At 37.9% G+C, this 17,634-nt stretch overlaps 1 protein-coding gene across 2 annotated transcripts in view; it reads left to right on the top strand.

Moving 5' to 3' along the window:
• Positions 1-17,577, top strand: part of ATL1 (atlastin GTPase 1) — a 74,831-nt gene extending 57,254 nt beyond the window's left edge. Inside the window, exons 9-14 of one of the 2 annotated variants that reach the window (XM_040226773.1) lie at positions 6,653-6,780; positions 7,885-7,941; positions 8,969-9,040; positions 10,132-10,563; positions 14,620-14,634; positions 16,480-17,577. In XM_040226773.1, the coding sequence (XP_040082707.1) occupies positions 6,653-6,780; positions 7,885-7,941; positions 8,969-9,040; positions 10,132-10,563; positions 14,620-14,634; positions 16,480-16,590 (815 nt within the window). In that variant the 3' untranslated portion in view covers positions 16,591-17,577. The remainder of the gene's footprint in view (positions 1-6,652; positions 6,781-7,884; positions 7,942-8,968; positions 9,041-10,131; positions 10,564-14,619; positions 14,635-16,479) is intronic. The other variant, XM_040226775.1, reaches the window with a different exon arrangement.
• Positions 17,578-17,634: the final 57 nt, after the last annotated feature.

Genomic DNA, 17,634 nt, shown 5'->3' with positions numbered 1-17,634 from the left:
TAATAGTATGTAATCATCTCTTAAACAGAGAGATATGACTAATGTTTTAAGATTCCAAAGCAATTCAAATTGTCTAAAAAAAGAGGGAAGCAGGGCAGCAGGAGGTGGAGGCAGGAGTCTGCAGAAGCTAATCCTTCCTAATAATCATTAGGTCTTTAGATATTTGCTTTGCACTTAATCCAAGGTAGTATTGATCTCACATGGCCTCAGTGTGCAACGGTTTAGAGTGGGGCTTGGGTTCCCAGCCAGAGACTGGGCTGGATTGCGGTGGTGAAAGCACCAGATCCTAGCCACTAGACCAGTGCTCAGTGACAAGGGCCCTGGCCCTTTGGCTTTGCAGAAAAGAATTCCCACAAAGATGGAACATAGTGAAACAAGGAAAGTATTTATTAAGAGGGGAAAAAAAGTACAGTATATGTGGATGGACACATAAGCAGACTCAGAGGGAGAGTCCCTGAGTTGCACCCTCATGGCAATTTGAATTACTTTTATGGGCGTTTCTTCCAAGTTTCCTTTGGCCAGTCATTTTGATTTGCCTAGTTCACAGTCCATCTTTGGTGTACCTCAGGATCCTTCCATGTGTGCACACGCATCTCTTAGCCAAGATGGATCCTACTGCAGAGGCATCTGGGTAGAGCATCCCTTGACCTTGCTCCTCCTTTCGCCTGCAATTAGCCTCTTCTGCACATGTATGTTCAGGGAGGTCTCCTGACTTCGCAAACAAAAAATACCTGGTCTGGGCAAGGCCCAACCTCCTCCCTTAATTGTCCTGCCGTTCCTGACTTTGAGTTTCCATCAGTAGGGAATGAATCTCCAATTGCTTTATCAATAACCTCAGATATGCAGATGACACCACTCTTATGGCAGAAAGTGAAGAGGAGCTAAAAAGCCTCTTGATGAAAGTGAAAGAGGAGAGTGAAAAAGTTGGCTTAAAGCTCAACATTCAGAAAATGAAGATCATGGCATCCGGTCCCATCACTTCATGGGAAATAGATGGGGAAACAGTAGAAACAGTGTCAGACTTTATTTTTGGGGGCTCCAAAATCACTGCAGATGGTGACTGCAGCCATGAAATTAAAAGACGCTTACTCCTTGGAAGAAAAGTTATGACCAACCTAGATAGTATATTCAAAAGCAGAGACATTACTTTGCTGACTAAGGTCCATCTAGTCAAGGCTATGGTTTTTCCTGTGGTCATGTATGGATGTGAGAGTTGGACTGTGAAGAAGGCTGAGCGCCGAAAAATTGATGCTTTTGAACTGTGGTGTTGGAGAAGACTCTTGAGAGTCCCTTGGACTGCAAGGAGATCCAACCAGTCCACTCTGAAGGAGATCAGCCCTGGGATTTCTTTGGAAGGAATGATGCTAAAGCTGAAGCTCCAGTACTTTGGCCACCTCATGCGAAGAGTTGACTCACTGGAAAAGACTCTGATGCTGGGAGGGATTGGGGGCAGGAGGAGAAGGGGACGACCGAGGATGAGATGGCTGGATGGCATCACTGACTTGATGGACGTGAGTCTGAGTGAACTCCAGGAGATGGTGATGGACAGGGAGGCCTGGCGTGCTGCGATTCATGGGGTCCCAAAGAGTCGGACACAACTGAGCTACTGAACTTAACTGAACTGGGGGTGTCTATTTACCTCCTGCTGCTGCTGCTGCTAATTCGCTTCAGTTGTGTCTGACTCTGTGCGACCCCATAGACGGCAGCCCACCAGGCTCCCTGGTCCCTGGGATTCTCCAGGCAAGAGTACTGGAGTGGGGTGCCATAGCCTTCTCCAATCTACCTCCTGAGGTAGTACAAAGGTACCTCCTGAGGTAATACAAAGACATTCCTGACTTTTTTATTTGTAAGCCTAGCATTAAGTACACCACTAAATTCAAACGTGCTTAATTTACTTTGGCCTTTCTGCATTGTGCCAGGGGTAATGAGACAGTGGCATAACAAGCCTTGCAGCACAGCTGTTCTCAAAGGACTTTAAGATTACTTTTAAAAATGACAGCTGAACAACTTGTGTTCAGTTTTGTGGAACTGGCAAGTTCAAAAAGCAAACCAGGTTTTTTTCCCCATGTATCCATAGTGTTTTCTCTCAGATACCTTTTATTTTACCATTGCAGTTAATATCATAAATAGAATCCCAAATTTATCAATCATCAGCAATTGGTTTTATACATGTTTTAAATTGTCTTTTCATTATACAACAGCAAGACAACTGTAGGCAGGCACATATTAATGCATGGATTCCAAGATCGTATAATTTCACTGTCACTTATGAATTCCAACCCACCAGTGAGCACAGACCTCTTAATACTGTGCAGTGACCTAATGGCTTCAATGTGTTTTGAATAAATTACATAAAGAGAGGGCTCCCACAAGGCCTTTCTTTCTTCTCTGGGGTTGGAGAGCCATAAGCAGGCAGAGCAGGAGCAGGCCTTCAACAACAGTCCTTTATTGGGACAAAAAAGTACCCTGCCTTGTTCCTTTCCTGTAGTATACAGCTACAGTTCTTAAATTAACAGATACATTTTGCAATGAAAGAATTCAGGGAAAGAGTTTAAGATAAACCATGTGGATACAAATCACAGTTTTAAATAGATTTGTTCCTCATCAAATTTTACTCATAATCTAAACATATATTGACTCAACAGTTGGTTTACAGTTAACCATGAGTTGCAAGTTTACCAAAGTGGCTAGCTTGAGGGAAAGAGAAATGAAAGGCGGCTTCAGTTGCCTGTCAAAGTTCCATTTTAATGAGGCTTTACAAGACTACTGCTAAATCCCTCTGTGCACCAAAATGTTCTTGTTTGCCTCAGTGTTTCCTTGGGCAGTTTTGAGTCTGCTGTCTACATCAGTTTTTCATCCCATGCTGAATCTTATAATATGGTGTTACTTCTATCCAGAACGTCTTGTCTTCTGGCCAGGCTATTCTCCAGAGGGCTGTCATCTGCGTGGTTGCTTCCAGGGGAAAAACATCTTTGAATAAACAATTGTGCAGAAATTATTTGATGATAGTTTCTCACATACTCTTTCGATACACTTATAGAAATAATTTTCTAACTCAGTTATCAGAGAATGCAGTCGCACCCTACTCCAGTACTCTTGCCTGGAAAATCCATGGATGGAGGAGCCTGGTGGGCTGCAGTCCATGGGGTCGTTAAGATTCAGACATGACTGAGCGACTTCACTTTCACTTTTCACTTTGATGCATTGGAGAAGGAAATGGCAACCCACTCCAGTGTTCTTGCCTGGAGAATCCCAGGGATGGCGGAGCCTGGTGGGCTGCAGTCCATGGGGTCGCACAGAGTTGGACATGACTGAAGCAACATAGCAGCAGTAATTGTTATAATTATTTTTTGTTCATGGTCCCTCACATTATCAAAATTGTTATCCTATCTTACTATTTCCAGTTTTATTTAAAACTTATACTACTATGATTATATTTAATTGCTATTAGTTGAATCACTTCCCACTTAGGAAATCAAAAGGACCAAAAGCACTGAATCACATTCATCCGTGATGCTTTCGACCAGTTCTTACCAATGCCTACTGGATATGGCCCCGCATATAGCAGATCCAATCTCGTAATTAACAAGGAGTTAGCCTTCTTCTGAGGTGGTTCTGTGTTATAATACCGCCTGGAGAATGACCAGGTAACCACAGCATAGATTGGGGAGCTGCTTCCTTCACAGCTCTAGCTAGACTTCAGAAAGCATAGCCAGACCCCAGTGCAAGGTTATTATTTTTAAAGATGTATTTCTCATGACTTGTCAGAGTCAAATGATCCTGAGAAAATACCTTCCTTGGTTAGTTTCCACAGCAGCTCTACACCATAGGTGCTTCTGCCATGTGGTATTCTTATAAAGCATGTATCGTGTCCTCAATTGTTACAGAAAACTTCTTTGACCTAGATCCTGAATTCCTAACAAGGTTTTAGTCTTGTGACAAAAATTCTGGAAGAAATGATGAAAACAGAAATCATCATGAATAATCATCCACCCACACATATTATTGAACACTTGCGGTGAGTCAAGACTGATGAGCACACCTCCGCAAATTGATCTGAACTGGTCTGCAGATGTTCTGGGTCATGTATTTACTTTTCTTCCACTAATATTGTTAGCAAGAGCTCCCACTTGTGTATGTCACGAATATATTGTTCGTATTTTCTGAATCCAAAACTGGAATGCCTGGCTTTGGTGAGAACAAAGTTATATGGCTAATGCTATTGTCAGAACACATTTTTTTGTCCAAATGTGTGATACTGTGCTGGTTACTTTGATAATTAATACACTTGGTGCCAGAGTGTGTATCTTATTCCATTACAGTTTTACAAGGAAATTTAGGGAGGAATGGAGTTTGCATGTTTTGAAAGTGACTTTACAGTGGTTTTAGAAGGAGAAACCTTTTTTGTTCTATACAGATATTCTGGAAGAATTCATATATTCTAGATATATAGCAATATTCTACTAATGTTGAAAAAAGCATAATATCGTATAGTAAAAAAAGAAACCCATTAGCATCAGTGAATACAGATAAATAACAGGCAATAAAACACGACAAAGGAAACATGATAATATAATACAAATACCAGTATTTCAGTGAAAATTGGTAACTAAGAAGCAAACCACCATAATAAATACGTCTGAATAAACCTTTAATAATACGGAGCACATGCATGCATGCTAAGTCACTTCAGTCATGTCCGACTCTGAGCGACCCCATAGACGGCAGCCCACCAGGCTCCTCTGTCCCTGAGATTCTCCAGGCAAGAACACTGGAGTGGGTCGCCATTTCCTTCTCCAATGCATGCATGCATGCATGCTAAGTCGCTTCAGTTGTGTCTGACTCTGTGCGACCCTTTTGTCAAGCCCACCAGGCTTCTCTGTCCACAGGCTTCTCTAGGCAAGAATACTGGAGTGGGTTGCCATTTCCGTCTCCAAATACAGAGCACAGTTATCAGTAAAAACTGGTACAATGCAAACAAAAAAATAAATTTGAATAAACTCCTGTCCAAGTCCTCATAAAATATGGACACAGATTTCAAAGCTGTACAAAACATGAAGGAAAATATGTTGGAAGAATTTCCAACATCATGTTCATACATGTCATAAACAGTAAGCAAAAGAAAAGAACCATAAATTCTTATGTAAACTGATATTTCAGTAACAAACAGGGGACATGCAAAATGCAGTCATAAGGTTTGAATCTTTATCCTTAACACCTTAGAAATCACCAATCCCAAAGCCTAAAAACTCAGTGACTCTGCTGAAATTCAGGTTTTTAAAAATCATGGTATCTTTGCTTAGATACCAAGTCTCTGGATATACCAAGTCTCTGCTTTTTATGTATGATTATAAAAATTATTGCTGTGTTCAAAAGACTCCTCTGAATATCTGTTTTCTGTGTTACTTTGCTAAATTTGTAATACTAAGCTTGAACCTAATACTATAAAATGGGTTATGTGTAATCAGTTCAGTTCAGTCACTCAGTCGTGTCTGACTCTTTGCGACCCCATGAACTGCAGCACGCCAGGCCTCCCTGTCCATCACCAACTGCCAGAGTCTACCCAAACCCATGTCCATTGAGTCAGTGATGCCATCCAACCATCTCATCCTCTGTCGTCCCCTTCTCCTGTCTTCAATCTTTCCTAGCATCAAGGTCTTTTCCAGTGAGTCAGTTCTTCACATCAGGTGGCCAAAGTATTGGAGTTTCAGCTTCAGCATCAGTCCTTCCAATGAACACCCAGGACTGATCTCCTTTAGGATGGACTGGTTGGATCTCCTTGGAGTCCAAGGGACTCTCAAGAGTCTTCTCCAACACACAGTTCAAAAGCATCAGTTCTTCGGCGCCCAGCTTTCCTTATAGTCCAACTCTCACATCCATACATGACTACTGGAAAAACCATAGCCTTGACTAGATGGACCTTTGTGGCAAACTAATGTCTCTGCTTTTTAATATGCTATGTAGGTTGGTCATAACTTTCCTTCCAAGGAATAAGCGTCTTTTAATTTCATGGCTGCAGTTACCATTAGTTGTACTAAATAACTCAGACTACTTGATCAGCTAGCTAAAAGGCCTCCATTGCTTTTCTTACAGTTTTATTTTGTGTTGTTGAGTTTCACTACTAGAGGAAGCCCTAATTTCACTTCTTTTTGAACTTGAGTACTAGCTAACACACCTTACACAGTTCTATACATTTTTCATAAGACTGGCACAGTAAACACAGAAAACTTTTGGATATACTTTCTGGAGGGAATACATTTTATAAGGCAGTAATATCTGCCCTTCTTCCATTTATAACTCTCTCTGTATAAAACCATGAACAAGACTTAAAGGCATCAGAATGCATGACATGGTTATGTGAATGGGGTGTGAAACATATGTGTATCATTTAATATCAAGAAAGCTATTTTATAGGTGAAAGACAAAATAAATATGTAATTGGAGTGGCGATGAGAAAGACTAGCAATAGGAGTTGGGCAAGGAGTATAATTCACCCTGAGAAAAGTGGGTTTCAGGAGTAATTTAGATGATCAGAAGGTGAGTGATAGCTTTATCACTAGGGAAAAAATAGAGGTAGTTACTGGATGTTTTATGGTATTCCATGAAAGACTTTAACAATTTTAAAATAATGGTGAATTTTCTTCTACTTTAGAAATAGATGTTGAATTCATCAAAAACTTGAAAATCCTCATCCCTTGGCTGCTTAGTCCTGAGAGCCTAGACATTAAAGAGATCAATGGGAACAAAATCACCTGCCGAGGTCTGGTAGAGTACTTCAAGGTATCATTCTCATTTCTAGAGTACTTGCGAGTATTTAGACTTGACGTGCTTGGGAATGCAGTTCCTACCTATAACAACAGAAAATTATAGACTCTGTAATATGGGGGGCAAAGGTATGAGGAATATGTACAAATGATTTAAAAAATTTATTAGACTCCCAAGAGGAGCTTGCTTTCTGAAATTATTTTTTGAGAAAACTCCCTGAGGTAACTTTACTGTCACCTTTTATCTTGAGGGAAATTATTTCAAAACAGAAATGTATCTAGGAGTTGGAAAAGTCTTGCTTTTCTTTACGGGGAGGAGGTGTTTCCCAGGATCACATAGTCTTCACTTATGACCTATGCTGAATTTTACCTTCATTCTCAAGATTTTCCCTAATGGGTTATACTTTGCCTTCCTACTGGAGAAAATTCTTCCACTTTTCCTGCTTTTTGCACCAGGAGCCAATTTGAAATGGAAATATTTTAAATTTGCATTTACCTGTTTACCTCAGATAGCCCCAAACACATTTTTTAAACCAATGCACATATAGTGGATTTCAGTTATCAATCTGATTTTTGGATTGATGCTCCAAGGGCTAAAATAAGAATTTTTTAAATTGATGTTTTGTCATTTCAAATGTGGTTGTGTACCTTCTTCATGATTGTTTATCTTCACCACTCTCAGCAAAAAGTGACAGGTTGTCTAAGATTGGAATTCTTGCTGTGCATAAAACACAATGGAGGAGCATAGGATTTTAGTAGGAGACTCAGGGCCCTTGAACAAATCTGTTCCATAAAGCTTGAGGCAGCAGCAGGTACATATTCCTGTGGGTAACTGAAAATGTTACTCCTAGCAGAGGGATCTGAGAAAGTTTTAAAGGAGGTGAGGTAGGTAAGCCTTTGTGAAGACTGAGATTGGCAAATGTGTACAAAGGGCTTTTCAGGAAAAGGGAACAAGAACTAATAAGAAAGAGGGAATTAAAAGTATGAGAAAGATAATAGTTCCTGAAACTAAGATCTAATTTTTTTGAACTGTCAAGGCCTTAGACCTCAGAATACAATTTAACATAGATATTGAATGGAATTACTTGAACATGAGTCTTTTTTCTTTCCTACTTTTTAGGCTTATATAAAGATCTATCAAGGTGAAGAATTACCACATCCCAAATCCATGTTACAGGTATTTATTCATCAAGAGTCTTGACATTCTAAAACATTGTCACTGAAGCTAAGTTAAAGATATGCTCGATCTGGCTGTCAGAAATCACCATATAAAAATAATGGGTGGAGTGATAGATTATTTTTCTAATAATGACTCACTTGTGCAAGTGATTCATCTAATCACTTTCAGATACACATATAGCAACCTCACTTGTGCTGAGATACAAGAGAGTCTTCATTCTCTTTGTACTAAATTTGTTTAGAAAAGACTCATACTGTGGTTTAGATTCATATGTGTGACAAGAAAAGCAGGTCCAGGTTTTAAACAAGTGGCCTCTACAAACAAACATTCAAGAAAGGAAAAACCTGCTTTTTCCATACTTTTTTTAAAAATTTCTGAATCTTAATGCCTCCTTTATGTTATCAGTGATACACTATTCTATCAGTAGTAATCTTTAAAGTTGACATAGTTTTATGTATGAGTACATGTGTGCAAAGTTGCTTCAGTCATGCCCAACTCTGTATGACCCTATAGACTGCAGCCTGCCAGGCTCCTCTGTCCATGAGATTCTCCAGGCAAGAATACCAGAATGGGTTACTATGCCCTCCCCAAGGGGATCTTCCTGACCCAGGGATCAGACCTGTGTTTCTTATGTCTACCTGCACTGGCAGGCAGGTTCTTTACCACTAGTGCTGCCTGGAAAGCCCATTAGTATATATAAAATGTATTTATTATTTCCTGTGTGTCTGGATTTATAGTTCACACACACACACACACATTTGGTGAAAGGCTTAAAAATGTTTTTAGATGAATAATCTTCCAAATGAAAGTTCATTTTCAAACTATGGTTTATTGAGTAAGCTATATTTTATACATTTTGAAATTTTAATTTTACTAATTTAAAAGATACAGAAGTATTTCAGCACATTTTAAATTATCTGATGACCTTGAGTTTTTGCATGTTTCTTGCACGTTGTGTGTATATATGTGGAAGTCTAATAAATATGAATTCCATTTTACATCATACTTTGTACTTTGTCCAAAGGCCACAGCAGAAGCTAATAATTTAGCAGCCGTGGCAACTGCCAAGGATACATACAATAAAAAAATGGAAGAGGTAAGAATATTTTAAATCACATTTTAAATAAAATCAGTATTTCTTCCATGAACTCATTCTTTTCTTCTTTCACGTTACACTGTATACACATGCAGAAGTGGCTCTGACTTAAAGCTTTCTCAGCCTGTGTGTATCACATTTCTTTTTATTGTATTCCTGAAGTATTTTAAAAACAAATCAAGAGAACATGACATATGCAAAATTTAAATGTATTTTAAATGAATTCTCTCTATAACATACTTCTGTTTAAAGTTCACATTGTGGGGGTAGAGGAATACAGATTTTTCCACTATTTATAAGATCTAAAGTAGCTAAAGTAACATGCTACCCTCTCTACTATACCTCCCCATATTCCATAAGTCCAATTTCTCTCTTAAGTATAAAAAGCTGTTAGAAAAAAATAAACCACAAGGGCCAACATTTCTAAGTACTATATTTCCTCTTTTTACTAGTAACATTTTAAATTAGGATACATCTACTGATTATTGTGTATATCTATTAATGTGATGAGTTTTCTTTCCACTGAAAATGTTATAAAATCAAAATTGTACCCCAAATTGGTAGAGCCTTGGAATCAAGGGAAATATAGTATATGGTCTGGTGTTTATGACATAATTAAAGGGGAAATGGAGTGAGAGTCTCCTATGTATATTTAAATCTCAACTGTAGTTAATGGTATGGGTAATTGAGATTTCCCTTGTAACTTTTGAAAAAAAGTTGAAAAAGTGGTCCATGAACATTTAACATGTTGCCATTTAGTCTCTTGAAGAAAATACTGAATGGACTCCAAACAAAAATCAGTGAAACCTTTTCACCTTGAGGAAATTGGACTAAGTAATGGATATTCCAATCTGTATCAAAAAGAGAATAAAAATTAAGGCTTTAATATGTCACCTATAAAGTTACCAGTCCCACTTATAGTCTCCCCTGAAAGAAATGAGAGTGTGGAAAGATGTGGGTTGACAAAATAAAATGTAGGCTTCTTCTGTTATTAATTTGTTCTAACAGATTCAGCTAGCTAAGTGCAAAATTGTGATACAGTTGCTAGTTTTACAGTACACTGCATAAATAATACTTCCTATTCGATACAGATCTGTGGCGGTGACAAACCATTTCTGGCCCCTAATGACCTGCAGACCAAACATCTGGAGCTTAAGGAAGAATCTGTGAAGCTGTTTCGAGGGGTGAAGAAGATGGGTGGGGAGGAATTCAGCCGGCGTTACTTGCAACAGTTGGAGACTGAAATAGATGAACTCTACATCCAGTATATCAAGCACAATGATAGCAAAAATATCTTCCATGCAGCTCGTACCCCAGCCACACTGTTTGTTGTCATCTTTATCACATACGTGATTGCTGGTGTGACTGGATTCATTGGTTTGGACATCATAGCTAGCCTATGCAATATGATAATGGGACTGACCCTTATCACCCTGTGCACCTGGGCATACATCCGGTACTCTGGAGAATACCGAGAGCTGGGAGCTGTAATAGACCAAGTGGCTGCAGCCTTGTGGGACCAGGTAGGAACACTGAATTCTCTTCAACTAAATGCAGCACCTATTTGAATGCTATCTGTGTTCCAGACACTGTGTTAGATATTGTAAAATATACAGGTAAATATTACTTTAAGAATGTATAGTTTGTCAAGATGGCCAGATACAAACTATAGAAATAGTTTTCCAGTCAACATCTCACTATTTTTAAAAAATACATGGATTAGGTAGTGTTTTTCTTATCCCTAAAGTTGAGAGAAAACAGTTTTTATTTAGCTGATTGTGACTCAATTATTTGTTGATTACTTCATACTTAAAACCTTATCATTTGACTAGCATTGGTTTTGTTGTGCTGTGCTTAGTCGCTCAGTCATGTCCAACTCTTTGCAACCCCATGGACTGTAGTCCACCAGGCTCCTCTGTCCATGGGGATTCTCCAGGCAAGAATACTGGAGTGGTTTGCCATGCCCTTCTCCAGGGAATCTTCCCAAATCAGGGATTGAAGCCACATCTCCTCCACTGTAGGCAGATTCTTTACCATCTGAGCCACCAGGAAAGCCCAAGGATACTGGAGTGGGTAGCCTATCCCTTCTCCAGGGGATCTTTCTGACCCAAGAATCAAACTGGGCTCTTCTGCATTGCAGGCAGATTCTTTACCAGCTGAGCAACAAGGGAAGCCCTTGGGTTTGTTCAGTTCAGTTCAGTCGCTCAGTCATCCGACTCTTTGTGACCCCATGGACTTAAGCACGCCAGGCTTCCCTGTCCATCACCAACTCCCAGAGCCTACTCAAACTCATGTCCATCGTGTCGGTGACGCTATCCAACCATCTCATCCACTGTCATCGCCTTCTCCTCCCACCGTCAATCTTTCCCAGCATCGGGGTCTTTTCAAATGAGATAGCTCTTTGCATAAGGTGGCCAAAGTATTGGAGTTTCAGCTTCAGCATCAGTCCTTCCAATGAATATTCAGGACTGATTTCCTTTAGGATGGACTGGTTGGATCTCCTTGCAGTCTAAGGGACTCTCAAGCGTCTTCTGCAACACCGCAGTTCAAAAGCATCAATTCTTCAGTGCTCAGCTTTCTTTATAGTCCAACTCTCACATCCATCCATGACTACCAGAAAAACCATAGGTCTGACTAGACAGACCTTTGTTAGTAATGTCTCTGCTTTTTAATATGCTGTCTAGGTTGGTCATAGCTTTTCTTCCAGGGAGCAAGTGTCTTTTAAATTTCATGGCTTCAGTCACCATCTGCAGTAATTTTGGAGCCCCCCAAAATAAAGTCAGCCAGTTTACAGTGCTTTCCCCATTTATTTGCCATGAAGTGATGGGACCAGATCCCATGATCTTAGTTTTCTGAATGTTGAGTTTTAAGCCAACTTTTTCACTGTCCTCTTTCACTTTCATCAAGAGGCGCTTTCTGCCATAGGGTGGTATCATCTGCATATCTGAGGTTATTGATATTTTTCCCAGCAATTTTGATTCCAGCTTGTGCTTCATCCTTTTTGCATGATGTACTCTGCATATAAGTTAAATAAGCAGACTGACAATATAACCCTGATGTACTCCTGTCCTGATTTGGAACCAGCCTGTTGTTCCATGTCCAGTTCTAACTGTTGCTTCCTGACCTGCATACAGATTTCTCAGGAGGCAGGTCAGGTGGTCTGGTAGTCCCATCTCTTTAATAATTTCCCACAGTTTGTTGTGATACAGTCTAAGCCTTTGGTGTAGTCAATAAAGCAAAAATAGGTGTTTTTCTGGAACTCTCTTGCTTTTTCGATGATCCAGTCGATGATGGCAATTTGATCACTGGTTCCTCTGCCTTTTCTAAATCCAGCTTGAACATCTGGAAGTTCATACTTCATGTACTGTTGTAGCCTGGCTTGGAGAATTTTGAGCATTACTTTGCTAGTGTGTGAGATGAGTGCAATTGTGCAGTAGTTTGAACATTCTTTGGCATTGCCTTTCTTTGGGATCGGAATGAAAACTGACCTTTTCTAGTCCTGTGACCACTGCTGAGTTTTCCAAATTTGCTGGCATATTCAGTGTATCACTTTCACAGCATCATCTTTCAGGATTTGAAATAGCTCAACTGGAATTCCATCACCTCCACTAGCTTTGGTCATAGTGATGCTTCCTAAAGGCCCACTTGACTTCACATTCCAGGATGTCTGGCTCTAGGTGAGTGATCACACCATTGTGGTTATCTGGGTCATGAAAATCTTTTTTTGTGTAGTTCTTCTGTGAATTCTTGCCACCTCTTCTTAATATCTTCTGCTTCTGTTGGTCCATACCATTTCTATCCTTTTTTGTGCTCATCTTTGCATAAAGTGATTCCTTGGTATCTCTGATTTTCTTGAAGAGATCTTTCCCATTCTATTGCTATCCTTTCTTTGCATTGATCACTGAGGAAGGCTTTCTTATCTCTCCTTGCTATTCTTTGGAACTCTGCATTCAGATGCTTACATCTTTCCTTTTCTCCTTTGCCTTTCACTTCTCTTCTTTTCTCAGCTATTTGTAAGGCTTCGTCAGACAACCATTTTGCCTTTTTGCATTTTTTCTTGGGGATGGTCTTGATTACTGCCTCTTGTACAAAGTCACAAACTTCTGTCCATAGTTCTTCAGGTACTCTATCCCTTGCATCTATTTGTCACTTCCACTGTATAATCATAAGGGATTTGATTTAGGTCATACCTGACTGGTCTAGTGGTTTTCCCTACTCTCTTCAATTTACGTCTGAATTTGGCAATACGGAGTTCATGATCTGAGCCACAGTCAGCTCCCGGTCTTGTTTTTGCTGACTGTATAGAGCTTCTCCCTCTTTGGCTGCAAAGAATATAATCATCCTGATTTTGGTATTGACCTTCTGGTGATGTCCATGTAGAGAGTCTTCTCTTGTGTTGTTGGAAGAGGGTGTTTGCTATGACCAGTTCATTCTCTTGGCAAAACTCTGTTAGTCTGTGATCTGTTTCGTTTTGTACTCCAAGGCCAAATTTGCCTGTAATTCCAGGTAGCTCTTGACTTCCTAGTTTTGCATCCCAGTTCCTTATTATGAAGAGGATATCTTTTTCGGGTGTTAGTTCTAGAAGGTCTTGTAGGCCTTCATAGAACTGTTGTTAGGAGCATATATAAATGACCATCTGAAGTCGTATCACTGTCTCTTTTAGTAAAACCTCTCAACACAGTATCTGATTACTTCAGATTGTCTCTTTAAACTCTTCATTTGTACCAGGCCCTAAAATGAGTCCAAGTCAACCTCTGGATCAGCTGCTTCTGGGTCAGTTGTCCTCTATGGTCCAATTAACCAACCCAGGGTCACCATGGTCTGCTGTTCAAATAATTGATTATGGACAGGGGAAACAGTTATAAACACACCAAAATAAAAATCATCTCACCTTTCATTCTGGAAGTGTCTTCAATTACTGCATGAAAATTTCGATAACTTTAGTGAAACTAAAGTTGAGATTCTTCATAAAATTTTGGAGTTAAGACTTGTGAATATTAATGGTCTGCAGGTAGCAAATAATAGCTACAATTCTCTCAGCATTTAGTATGTTTATACTCTTTAAAACCAAATTGTAACTGATGGATTTGCCGTGTGTCTTTGAAGAATCTAGTTAAGATATATACTGATAAATGGTAGCACTATTGGAAAGGAATTAATTAAAATTGGATCCTCTGAGCCACTGCCTCAAAAAGCCACTCAACCTCAAAAGATGAAGAGGGGCTTTTTACGGTAAACCCCAAAGCCCTCCTAGAATATGATGCTGAAACCTGTGATGAATATAGAATTGAGTCCTTCACAAGATTCAGATTAAATATGTAATCTAAATTGAAAAAATCTGCAGGGGTGTATGGTCTAAATATTTTCAACTGGAAGTAACTGCTTTACTAAGTTGTGTTGGTTTCTGCCATACATCAACATGAATCAGCCGTAGGTATACACATGTCCCCTCTCTCAAGGTGTATTTGTTCCTAAATGCTCTCAAATTATTAATGTAAATAAGGTTGACTATCATAGTGCTATTAATGAAGCAGGATATATACTTCTCTTTTTCCCCCTTTAATCTGCCTTTACCACAGGGAAGTACAAATGAGGTAAGTTAAATTTTTCTTAAATTAAAAACTACTTGTATATTTATAAACATTATGATTGTCTTATTTTACAAACCAACTAGTCATTAAAGGATGTCTCAATGTAGATAGGTTTTAAGATATTTAACTTACTCTGAACATGATATATGATTGTATCTGCATATGAAACATAACTGATTATCATGAATATTTTATTTTTGAATGTTTAGAAATTTTCAAAAATCTTAAGCTCTAACATTGGGCGTTTTGCTCTACTGCAGAGTGAAACAAGTAGTTACGAAAATCTTGAGCAAACTTAACTAATGCAGAGTCAATAGAGCTACAACCTTTAGAAGTGGTTTTCAACTTTGGCTTCTGAAAGAGTTATCTGTACCACTTTATGCAGGTTTCAGGCCAGTATGTAGTCTAACTAACTTTCTTGGCATACCTTGGACTTGACCTGTAAGTTAGTGTTTATTTCTCCCACTGCACATGTGCAGAAAGTCTGTATCTGAGGAAGAATCTAAGTTTCTACGAAGGAATCATTTTCACATAAGAAGTTATTTCTGTGGAATCATTTAGGTCATTACTTTCAGAAAGCAAAAGTGATCTTCAGTAACTACAGTGACAGTACATAATTCTTTCCTTGGTTTCTGCTGTTTTATACATAACTAGATTATGTCTGCCAATCAGATACTAAGGATATATTTAATATTTATAAGTCAACAAGGAATTATTTTATGTAAAATTCAGTAAAATGAATTTACTAAAACAGTAAAAATAAATTTCAACTTTGTAAATCAAATCTTAAGAAAAAATACGACCTTTTAAGAAAACATGGATTAAACTGAATGTATTAGAATCAGAATAGAACTAAGGTTGTGCCAGTATGCATTTGTAAATTGATGATGGTATAATTCAGATTTAAGAAAAAAGCCATATAGACTCAAAAAGATAAAAATGAATGGAATTTCCTAGAAATTCTATTTAATGATATCAAGCTTTTATTCAACGTTTAAAAATACTCAGACTTTTTAAAGACTCTAGAATTACATCAGATAAATTGGTCTTAACTGAGTGTTCATTATGTGAAAGTCAGAGGAGGTAATGAATTTTAGACACTAGCTGAGGGGTTAAAAAAACATAAAAATATTTATGGACACTTCAGAAAGCAGTATGTAAACATTTCTATGATGCAAACACTGTTACACAGACAAATAACAAAGACAGGTAGTTTTAATGAAGAAAGACTTTCTAAGGTAATGTTTCTGAATAAAGGTTTTGTAAGCTATGAACTGATTAGTGGAAGCAAGGGAAGAGAGCATATTTGAGAAAGCCCGTGTGGTGGGGGAAGGGTAACACATGTGCTTATTTGTATGACCATATCAGGAAATTATGGAGGATAAAAACTGGTCCCTTTCTGAAAAACCTATCAGGAAGGTCCAATAGCAAGTGTTTTACCTGTGTATAATAAATTAGCTATTGGCAATCACAAGTTATGAGCCCCCATAATTCCTCTAACTAATAATATTCACAGTATGAGTTTTCCACATCCCTGGGGCACAGTGGTTAGGAAGCTCTGCTCCAAAAGGTGGTAACGGTAAAAGAAAATGCAGTCCGAGGATTGAACATTTACCATAGAGATCAACCCGTATAAGTAGTAATATCAACACACTGGAGAGTTGAAAATACTTTTTGACTGCTGAGATACTAGTTATTAGTATATATGTTATACAGATTACTAAGGATTCCAAATTTAGCATGCTATATTTTATATTGTACCATAAATTACACTAAAAGGAAAAAATTTATATCTGTGTATTTAATAAAATGTTTTATCATTTTTAAAAATAATCATTTTATTTCTAGGCTTTATACAAGCTTTACAGTGCAGCAGCAACCCACAGACATCTGTATCATCAAGCTTTTCCTGCACCAAAGTCAGAATCTACTGAACAATCAGAAAAGAAGAAAATGTAACCCCAAATTTAAAAAGTACAGGTGCATGACCAAATTGTCAATTAAATATTGTTTTACGTTTCCATGCAAACATACAAAGTGCTTCCATCAGAACAGAGTAAAATACCAAGCACCTCTGAAGACTGCACAACAGCTTAGTTCTTTTACTTCAGTGTTTAATAAGCAGATATATGTATGCATGGTTATATCATTTGTTAACATGTATAGTTTCTTGATTTTGTCTTCAAATATGCTATTATAATTTAAATAATTTGTCTATTTATGATAAAGGTACATGTGTTCTGCTTGAATTTACTAAATACTACTACTGGGTTATAGTTAAACCATGTAGTAATATTACTCCACATTTGGATATGCTCATTTAATTTCTACAGAATAATTTTTAAATTATTTCACATAGGCATTTGTTAAAACATAGCTTAATAGGCTTGATTCAACCTATACCATCTTACATATACCATTAGCTTTTATTATAAAAGACATCTAAGAGAGCTTTTCAGTTGCTTTATCAGAAACTATATATTGCTTCTTTTATATTGTTTAATATAGAATATAAACCTCTTGATCAAAAATGCACAAAAAAACCACTTTGTATATGTATTTGAGTTTCACTGCATTGTATATTTTTTCATTTGGTACACAAAGATATGTATTCATCATAGGTTTATTCTTTTAACATGTGAACTATTATTAAAGTTTACTCTGGTTCCTAAGATTAAAAACAACTGAATTTGGAAATGTTTGGGAGGTGCTGATACAGAAGAGGAAAAGTTTCTATCTCTTTTTTAGATTCAAAATGCATTTTCGTTAATGTTGACACCATTACAGATTTAGCTTCTCATTTTAACATATGTATGCTGATCCCTTTTAGCTACCTTCCAGTTCTTTTAAACCAGTGATTCTATACTGTATTTCTAATTACTAAAATCTGTAGTGGAATTTCATACTTTTTAGAGGATAAAAATGTGCAGTAATGAAAGAAAAAAAAAAAGTAATGCCTCTTATCCAGGAGCTCTAAAACAGAATAATTGATAACTTTCTTAG

This window comes from Oryx dammah, unplaced genomic scaffold, assembly GCF_014754425.2.
Source record: "Oryx dammah isolate SB20612 unplaced genomic scaffold, SCBI_Odam_1.1 HiC_scaffold_26, whole genome shotgun sequence".
In the NCBI taxonomy this organism is placed as follows: Eukaryota; Metazoa; Chordata; class Mammalia; order Artiodactyla; family Bovidae; genus Oryx; species Oryx dammah.
The sequence above is the reverse complement of the archived record's forward strand: the minus strand, read 5'-3'. Positions and strand labels throughout refer to the sequence as shown.